This window comes from Scophthalmus maximus, chromosome 12, assembly GCF_022379125.1.
Source record: "Scophthalmus maximus strain ysfricsl-2021 chromosome 12, ASM2237912v1, whole genome shotgun sequence".
In the NCBI taxonomy this organism is placed as follows: Eukaryota; Metazoa; Chordata; class Actinopteri; order Pleuronectiformes; family Scophthalmidae; genus Scophthalmus; species Scophthalmus maximus.
The window spans coordinates 16,551,338-16,561,569 of record NC_061526.1 but is presented as its reverse complement, the minus strand read 5'-3'; the positions used below and the strand labels follow the sequence as shown (position 1 = coordinate 16,561,569).

Sequence of the window (10,232 nt, the reverse complement as noted above, 5' to 3'; positions counted from 1 at the left end):
AATATATCCAGTATACAAAGTATTTAAATTGAAAGCATATTTGTTCTGCTGCTATTGTTGTTGCCGGACAATATTCATTTCACTCTGCCTCAGGGGTGCAAGTGTCCAGGGTCAGGAGACCCACTCCTGCAACTTGGCTGCGGTTTGTCCTCGTAGACGAGGTGTCAGGACAGAGTCCTTCCACCAGCCTCCCAGTCCTAATTGCCTCCATCCCTGAGGACACACCGGGGCCAAACTGCAGTGGTGGATGACCACAAGGAGCTGGAGGAGGAGGAAAAGCCAGCCAGTAGCAGGGAAAAAGAAAGACAAAGAGGGAGAGGATGAGCTTCTTCAGAAAATAAAATAAGACGTGAGAGAAGCAGAGGAGAGGAGTGCACAGGAGAGAAGGGAAAGGATGGACAGTCTGTCACCTGGAGGTAAACATATTCATGACTGAAGACAAAAATGTGTGTTACTGACTAAAAGATGCATCTTTCTTTTCATTGCCATTTTATTACAAATTTCACCATCAACAAATACTGAAGTCAAGGCCTTTCAATGAACTTTACAGTGGAAAAGCAGCAGGTTCGGGTTGAAAGGCTGCAATACGATACATTTCCTCGACAGCGCCTTGAAAAGTGTTGGCTTTTCAGGTCTAATGTGAAACATTTATCTGATAGACCAGAAAAATTAATTTACAATAAATAAAAATAAGAGTAAACAATATAAATATGAATATATTTAACATTTTTAACATAATTCGCAAACATATTAAGGGCTGAGGGTTGACTCAAGGGCTCCTTACATCAGTGATTCAGTTACCCAAGTATTCAAAGTCATTTGAGGTAAACTGTTTAATAAAGTCCTGTCAACCCATGACTAATGTAAGCCTTTGAGATGGCATATTGATATTTTCAGTGCTTAAATTGAGTGCTCTGACTTTTTTTTAGACATCGCAGACCCAGGTGACATTATCCTTACAATGAAGGGATTGTTTTAAGATGAAGAGGTGTTGTCCTCCAGAGATTTCAGAAGTTCATTTCTTTGTGTTGGACTGGCGAACAATGTGAGCCACAGTACAATCAAATAGTGTCAACATGACGGTATGGAGACACAGACAAAAACAAGAAATGACAATAAAATGCATACAGTTCATTGACATTCCGTGTAAAAATGTCCTTACAAAAAGTGTGAAAAATATTGTAATTTCCCCATTGTAAAAAAACGCCACCTTGAACGAGGCAAGTGAAGTTGCTTCATATGTAATGAAACACAAGAATGGAGAGTATGAGGACACAGTACATAGAATACATGAAGTGTGTTGGTTCCTTTTTCTGTGTGAATCAGTTCGAACCAACATGCTACGAAACTCATGTGCTATCAGAAGCCAGAGCATTATCAAAAAGCCAGTGTATAAAACTGTTAAGTCTTGTTTGAATGGCTGATGTCCTGTAATGACGGATCACAGTTCAAACATTTTATGGTGATAGATACATAGTTGCTCCAGGAATGCTACAGAAGTCTTCAGCAGTTACATATTAAATTCCACAAACTGACACTTTAAAAAAAAGATGCAGGTAGTTCCCGAAATGCAGGCTACCTGATATTAAAGTGTACAGTGTTTAATATGCAGGACTGTTTGTGTCCATTAGACAGTCGTGACAGACAGGAAGGCATTGTGTACTTTTGAGCCCTCAGGGATTCTGGCCCCATGGCTCATCAACTCCTGGATGGTCATCCAGTTGTCAAGGATCTTTTTGTTTCGTTTCTTCATCATCTTTTTGTGACTGAGCTCTAAGATATTGATCTCTTTCCTGCCCTCAGCTCCGCTGGCTGGTCCCTCCCTTAGACACTCTAGACGGCTCTTTTGCATAAACTCCCTCCTCTTCCTCTGCTCCCTGGCCCGTGCCAAGTGCTGCTTCCTTTCCTCTTTGCTCCAGTAGCGACCCATCTTCATCTCGCTCATGGCGTCATCATCTGTGGTCATGCCTCCGCTCCGCTCCTCTCGGATCCTTAGTGCCCGCTCCCTCAGGATGCGATCACGGGCAGGCCTCCGGGCCACATAGCGTGTGCCGTCAGCGCGCACTTTGACCTTCCACTCCAGACGGGGTTCCCCGGGGCGTCCGTTCCGATGCACGGGATCTCTACAGACGCTGAGCAGACTCAGCTGGCTCTGGGAATACTCCAGGGATGAGTGCTGTTGTAGCAGCTGCATGTAACTCTGCAACACAGAGAACACTGTCAGAAGAACTGTCATCAGAAGAGCCTTACCCAAGGGCAAATCAATGTTAGGTTGAAACCTCCCTTACTCATGTTACAAACCTGAAGTTGCCTGGATCCTCCTTGGCCTTGATAAGGGGTTGTTTGATATGAATACCCATAGGGAAGCCCTCTTCTAGATTCTCTGGTTCTCCCTTTCTTCTCACACCTCTCATCATCTGCAGGCATGGCAGGGTCTGACTCCGACCTGGAGGGGTTGCTCTGGTCTGGGCTGCTGCTGATAATGGGGCCCGGGTCTGCTGGTCTGCTACGGATGGGTGTACCGTGGGGCTTAGGGATAGGGATCGGGCTGGAGGGTGCGGAAGAGGCCTTTCTGAGGTTTTTCTGGTTGGTGATACTGATGTGTCTCTGTAGAGAGTGGTCAGGAGATCTCTCCATACCTAGCGGTGTTGACCGTGCACTCTCGGCTGTGTTGTAGGCACTGGAACTGTCCTTCTCCCTAATCTTGTCGCTGTCTGACCTCTCTGGGTGTTCGTGGATGTCAGCCAGCCTGCCGTGCCGCTTGTGTCTTTCTTTGGGGCTCTGTCCTGGTGAGCAGGGTGTGGGCTGTGAAGGGTCAAGGTGGGTGTTGCGGAGCTGGTGTGCCTGCATGATGCTCTGGCACTCTAGCTCAATGCTACGCAGTTCCTCGTTTAGCATCCTCAACTCATGCTCCACCCCTCCCTCTCCTCCGTCACTATCCACAACATCTGCATCCCCTACTGTCTGCTCAGTGAGGCTACACTCTATACTGTGTCGAATGGAGTACACTCCGCACTCGCCTCCATTCCGGATTTGACACTTGAGCTCCAGAAGTTGCTGGAAGCGATTCTCTAAACCTAGGACCCCACCTCCACTATTGCGTATACTAAGTACTCCTTCACGGCCTTGGCCTTTAGACATTGTCTTTTGACTCTTGGTGTCCGGTGGCACTACAGTCCCACTTGTTGTGTGTGGATGCTCTGCCCGCCATCGCTCCCTCAGGCAATGGGCCGGGCTCCTCCTGTGAAGTCTGGCCAGCAGGGGTTGGTGCTCCGGACTGTCTGTGCTGTGACCAAAGCCACTGTCTTGGTTATTGGAGGAACAGGTAGCTGTGTCTGTTGTCATCTCTTCCTCAGCTTGAAGCTGGTTGTGTAAAGAAAGATAAAACAACCAGTTTAATTCACTTGCAAGCACTTCTGAGGTTTGTTGCAGTCCATGATTTGGTTACACTGGTTTGGTGCATTGTGGAAGTGATAAAGATCAGCCAATTCCACAAATTCATGTTGAACAATTCCCGTCCAATAGGACTACATGAGAGGAAGCAGCTAAGCTGTATATGTCAGATATAATGTGTAATGTGGAAAAACTTTTGATTAGTGCCATTATCTTTTCATAACCTTAACCATACCATAGTTGCCATATACAGAAATTGTACAAAACATCTGAAGCACTGTCATTGAATATAATCCTGGGTTTTGCAGAACTGTCCAATATTAACATTCTTATGAAAATGTTGGGAGTGTTAGTCTCTCAGTCCTTCCACCATTTCACCTGCCTTCCCATCTCAACTTTCCTGGATATCTTTGTGCCTTTTTGTTTTTGAAAATTTCAGCTCATTTATTTCTTAGTTCACACATTCACCTCATCCCTTCTGTCAAAGTTGTGTTCCTTCAGCTTCCTCCTCCGCTCCTCCAGGATCTCCATCTTCAGCTCTTCCACCAGCTCCTGCTGCTCGTCATCCAGCCATACCTCCTCCTCCAGCTGAAATCACAACATCTTGTCAGAAAGCTGTCTCTCTCTGTATAAGAATGTTTGTGTGTGCAGGAAATTCCTAACAATCACACTGACAGTTGGAGGCAGTGGAACAAGCACTTGGCAGGCAGCTGTTGTTATTTGACATGACATAGGTTGTCAAGAGAGGGCAGGGAGCCTGTGTAGGTGTGGGTGTGTGTTCACCTGGATTTCTGGTCTTGTCACCAGTAGAATGATGCTCCTTGCCTCTTCACTTGACAACAGAGCAACGGCTTTCTCTCTGTCTTGCACCTCACAGCCATTTATCTGCACATCAAAGGCACATATAGATGCTCGTGTTAAGAAAAGAGAACTTGCAGAAAGTCGTGACTACATACCAGAGACAAGGCAGTTTGTAATTTTATCATCCATGTAACTGACAAGAAGGAAAAGAGGAGTGTAATAAACCTAACCATTTTCCTATTTATGTCAGGCTCCTTTTTCTTTCTTCCCCTCCATTAGTTTCTTTGTTGCTCTACTCTCTCTTTCCTTCTTTTTACCCATTACCTCCTCCAACTTCACGCATCTGTAGGAAAAGGAATGGGTATAGCTTGCATGCGTGGTAAGGGGAGTCAATTGCGTGTGCGTATACTGTAGCTCGACCCCACGCCAGTCCGCTCTCACTACACATCCAGACAGACAATTAACTGTTGTTTGACAGGTGGCGTTCATCTTTTCCTCACTAGAGTAATGGGGCTGTCAGATGAAGATAATAGGGCCAGGAGTACAGGGGGCCCCGCTCCCTACAATCACTCACACTACTGGAAAACAGGGACACTTCAGTGAGGGAACGGAGGTACTCTTACGCCGTCTCAATCCATGTTCTTCTATACTTATACTTGCATGCATGCATTCAATCTGTAAATTATGGAAACACGCAGTGCACTACGATTACTTGGATGATCCTTCCCCGTCACCATCTCGCCTGCTAAGGAAGGAGAGTGGTGGTCCCTCTCCTTCCTGTGTTTTGTAAGTTGTAAAAATGGCAGCCAAGGAAGGAAGACATGGCAACATTTCCATGTCGCGTGAAACAGAGCACACAAAAGAAAGCAAAACATTCATTTTAAGCGAGCCAACGCGCTGGTAGATATTTCGATGGCGACATTTGCGGTCAATTGATACTATCAAAGTTTCCGGTAAGTGCTCATTGCCTATGTTTTTGATTTGATACATGAGCCCGACGAAAACAGTGACGAAATATGGAGGAGACATGTTCAAACTGGAGATCAATCTGCAGATTTTGTTGCTTGGTCCACAGACTTAGTCTTTATGAGTCCAATAAAGACTCCAAAAGATATACAGCTTACAATCATTTATGCCAAAGAAAACCATAAAAACAGTCCTGCACAAACTCAGTACTACATTGGTCCCATCATGAAGGGAGAAGAAAGGGGAAAAAAAGGCCCGTGTGGCAACAAAGAACTGCCAGACTCTTCTGAGTCTGATGCTGCAAACACAACTTACAGCCTGTGTGGCTCTGGAGGCTTAAATAGACGTTCAGTCAACCAGCCACAGCCTGGGAGGAAGGCAGCAAGAGGGCGCAGGGTGTTGTCAATTAACACGCTGACCAAAGTGAGGGCAGGATTACGCGGGTGTCCGCAGGAATGTATTGACACGTTTCCACATATGCGAGTACACGTGTGCATATAAACACATTTAGATGTAAAAAAAAAAAAAAAAAAAAAGGAAAAATAAATTGCAAACACTTGAATGAACATGGTGTGGAAAAGAAGTGAAGCGATGACACGAATGAAACTACTCTCATGAAGGTGACGCTTCTTTTGGCGTGGGCATCTGTGTAGAGGATACACAAGCCCAACAGACAGTCCCTCATTAAGTTTTAATGAAGGCCTGTTCACCTTGGTTGCACACACCTGGTGGCACGTACGCGTCGGCAAGCGTGCAAATGTTTCTACTTTGTTAGTCCTGTGTTCTCATGGGAAACCACTGATACCGTGTTGTGCTAGACTGGCTAAAGATACAACCGGATGTTAAAAAAAATAACTTCATGTTGCAGAAAGCGTACGTTTGACGGTAGTGGTATCTGTCGGTGTCACCCCACCTCCCCCATAGCCCTACATTTGAAGCCAGTTTTCTGATCTGTACTGTCAACAGTGTTACAGCTAAAGCATCCAAAAGAAGGTAAGAAAGAGAGCTAGCTATATCTACAGTCTGACCCCAGAGTTTTTGTTTTTTTACAGTGGCCCTGAAGTGCAAACCGCAACAGCAATTCACCACAACACAACACGGCAGCAACTCACACAACACGGCAGCAACTCATGCAACACGACAGCAAATCACACAACACGACAGCAAATCACACAACACGACAGCAAATCACACAACACGACAGCAACTCACAAAACACGACAGCAAATCAAACAACACGACAGCAACTCACAAAACACGACAGCAAATCACACAACACGACAGCAAATCACACAACACAACAGCAAATCACAAAACACGACAGCAAATCACAAAACACGACAGCAAATCACAAAACACAACAGCCAATCACACAACACGACAGCAAATCACAAAACACGACAGCAAATCACACAACACGAAGGCAACTCACACAACACGACAGCAAATCACACAACACGACGGCAACTCACAAAACACAACAGCAACTCACAAAACACGACAGCAAATCACACAACAGGACAGCAAATCACACAACACGACAGCAAATCACAAAACACGACAGCAAATAACACAACACGACAGCAAATCACAAAACACGACAGCAAATAACACAACACGACAGCAAATCACACAACACGACAGCAAATCACAAAACACGACAGCAAATAACACAACACGACAGCAAATCACACAACACGACAGCAAATCACAAAACACGACAGCAAATAACACAACACGACAGCAAATCACAAAACACGAAGGCAACTCACACAACACGAAAGCAAATCACACAACACGACAGCAACTCACAAAACACAACAGCAACTCACAAAACACGACAGAAAATCACACAACACGACAGCAACTCACACAACACGGCAGCAACTCACACAACACGACAGAAAATCACAACACGACAGCAAATCACACAACACAACAGCAAATCACACAACAGCGACAGCAAATCACAACACGAAAGCAAATCGCCACAACACGACAGCAAATGACAAAACACGACAGCGACTCACACAACACACAGCAAATCGCTACATTGTCGTGTTGTGTGATTTGCTGTCGTGTTGTGTGAGTTGCTGTCGTGTTGTGTGAGTTGCTGCTGTGTTGTGTGAGTTGCTGCCGTGTTGTGTGAGTTGCTGCCGTGTTTTGTGAGTTGCTGTCGTGTTGTGTGAGTTGCTGCCGTGTTGTGTGAGTTGCTGTCGTGTTTTGTGAGTTGCTGTCATGTTGTGTGAGTTGCTGCCGTGTTGTGTGAGTTGCTGTTGTGGTTTGCACTACAGGGCCACCGTAGATTTTGCATAATGAGACAGAGCATGACTGAGACAGAGAGCAGTGCTGGAGATGATGTCGTGCCTGGTGAAACGGTGACAGAGAACTTGTGATTGAATAAACATTCTGTATGCTTGCCTGGCCTGGAGATGCAAACAACTTGGCTGTTCTCTTTCAAGCGAATTGGACGATCTACATGGGCATTTTGTTCCACACAGAAAAATACACAGGATTCATTTTTTGGGGTAAATGCAAGGCTGAAACAAAAATGACAAACCTCGCAAGCGATGTGAACAGGAGGGAAGGGAACGCGTGTAAGAATCCATGTGAGTTCATAATACAACCCGGTGTGAATGAAATTTGGGTGCTGAGATGAAACTACACACCTGTAAAATACGGTCTCCTTCCTTGATGCGCCCGTCTCTCGCCGCTATACTGTTTGGCTCCACCTGCACAAAAGAACATGGAAATCAATGCTGGCAGCATGGTCATCGTGTACAGGTTGCTCCGTCCTCTCCGAAAAAACACCGCGGCTCTCTCGCCACTGCTCCCATTTTTTTCCACAAAGAGGAAATGATTCTTTTTCTCGTTGCCATCCTTGTAATTTTTTCATATGATACAGGTTCCAGCGCTTCTCGTTTATCCCAGGTTTACTGGCTGGTGACTGACTGAGGCAACGTGTAAGATCCTGACATTATGCAGAAAGAGAATGGCTGTCATATAGGAGGTGCGGGTGAAGAAAAACAAAGAGAGGCAATAAAGGAGAACAACAAAAATCATAAAAATGTCAGAAGTGTTCACGGCGCAGACGCGACTCCGCTCCAGTTGAATGAATCATCACCTCGTGTGTTTTGAAAACGCGCCCCGGTGGGTATGCATATGAGCCGCGACAACACGACACACCCTCAACAATCACTTGATGAACTTTGTTACTCTTACATTGAACCTTAGTGGCAATGAAGAAAGAGAGAAAAAGAAAAAAAATCAAATCACACACTTCCCAAAGTTATGAATACTATGGATACATACATTTTAATGAGGCAAATTAGCATTTTGATCCTTTCAGAGGGCAAACAAAAATAGACACGTTCTGTCGGCGGGAGACTGTCTTCACTGTCTGTGGGGGGCTCAGAAGGTGCTGGTGGGGTTTGAGTGTCTGTGTGGTTCGAGAAACAGCAGGTAAAAAAACCCAGAGGAATAGCTGCAGATTTACTGGATATACAAGTGATTTTTTTTTTGTTTTGAAATAAAGACTGAAAGGAGACAAATATAATGCAGCTCTTTGTAATCCTGCCATTTAAATCCGCATGGCTGCTTTCTAATCCTCATAGCAGCTCTCGCGTTTCACACCCTTGCCTTTGTGTCTGCAGTGGGATTGAAAATGCACTCAGACTCAGCCTTTTTCCCAATTCAGTTTGCAGAGCTTGAAGCCCTCGTAATTCCACCGCTCATTCAGGTTTGTCTCAAAGTGTGTGCCATAATTTGTGTCTTCATTTAGCAAGAGGAAGTTGTTGGTTTCCCCCCAAGCCACAAATCCTTTTGAATTTCAAAAGTAATCTCTCTGCCTTATGTTCCCTCTTTGTTTTGTGTGGTATTCAGAGGCGGGGGGGCGATGTGTCATGTGGAGGGGTAAGAGATGGCTGTCGCTCAGAGCCAATCAAAAGCCTTCAATTAAAACAAGCGGTATGAGAACGGCAGGATGGGAATCACATTCCAAACCCGACTTTGTGGCTCATTCTCACTTGATATTTGACTGGCAATCAGCTTTTCTTCGCTCCTTCCTCTCTAATTTAGTTCGACTTCATCTCTGCTTCGCTATGTAAAGAGGGGAAATTCAAATGGGATCTCATGCCATCATTTGATAGCTTCCTGCTCCAACGGAAACAGATTTTTGGGCCCGTGATTTCTAGCATCTATCATTGTGGACCTTGTTTTTTTTCTTCCGGTCTTTTCGAGGCAGTGACATTTTTTCGCGTACGTGTGTCGAAGGGAACCAGTCGCCATCGATCCCTTAAAAGGGAAGCACAGAAATGTTCTCACAAGGTTTAGCCTTTCTCCGTGAGCCTACCTGGCTGACGTAGATGCTGGTGTCCTCCTCGTCGTCCGTCCTGTAGCACAGCGTCAGGCCGAGCTTCTCCAGGCTGTTCTGCCGACACAGCTCCACCTCCTACGACACACACACACACACACAAACAAATCAACAATCTTCTTTTAAACCCGTAATGTTATGCCCGTTATGAGCCAATATTCTCCCTCAAGTGGATTGGATGGATTCCAAAACCATATCATTTTAATTTCTCTAAACCGGGTCCGACTGGATTGTTACCCTCTATGATATTGTTCTACTGATGTGAACAACAGTTTTTTCTCATTACACAGTGATTTTTTTACTATAGAAATGTTGTTAATATAAAAGTTAAATGTGTGCAACTTTCAGGATGACTGCAATTTGGAAATCGTACTAGCCAAAGCCGCCATCCGGAAATGGGACGACCAAAAACGAAGGTGTCCAGTTGGGTGTGCAGACGCCCACTGAGGAAGCATTCAGCTCCAGATTGTCCCTTCAAGTCACGGTCTACTTGTTCACCTCCACACTCTGCTGCTCTGTCCTCGGCCAGATTGAGACTCGGAGCCAAAAGCAGACACCGCGCTACAACTCAGCCCGGCAGAGTGAACGCGTTGTTCTCGGGAGAGCACGGCACAATGTGAAGTACGTGATGCAGAGATCCCGACTCTGTCCCCGGCCTTTGTGGGCTGCAGTGGAAAGGTGCACTGCGTTGCGGTGTGGA

At 45.5% G+C, this 10,232-nt stretch overlaps 1 protein-coding gene across 1 annotated transcript in view; it reads right to left on the bottom strand.

The window, feature by feature from the left end:
* Window positions 1–488: 488 nt before the first annotated feature.
* Window positions 489–10,232, bottom strand: part of pdzrn4 (PDZ domain containing ring finger 4) — a 32,719-nt gene continuing 22,975 nt past the window's right edge. Inside the window, exons 4-9 of the mRNA XM_035621378.2 lie at window positions 9,512–9,610; window positions 7,830–7,892; window positions 4,177–4,278; window positions 3,862–3,981; window positions 2,302–3,363; window positions 489–2,200 (exon numbers count right to left, since the gene is read on the bottom strand). Of these exons, the coding sequence (XP_035477271.2) occupies window positions 1,628–2,200; window positions 2,302–3,363; window positions 3,862–3,981; window positions 4,177–4,278; window positions 7,830–7,892; window positions 9,512–9,610 (2,019 nt within the window). The 3' untranslated portion in view covers window positions 489–1,627. The remainder of the gene's footprint in view (window positions 2,201–2,301; window positions 3,364–3,861; window positions 3,982–4,176; window positions 4,279–7,829; window positions 7,893–9,511; window positions 9,611–10,232) is intronic.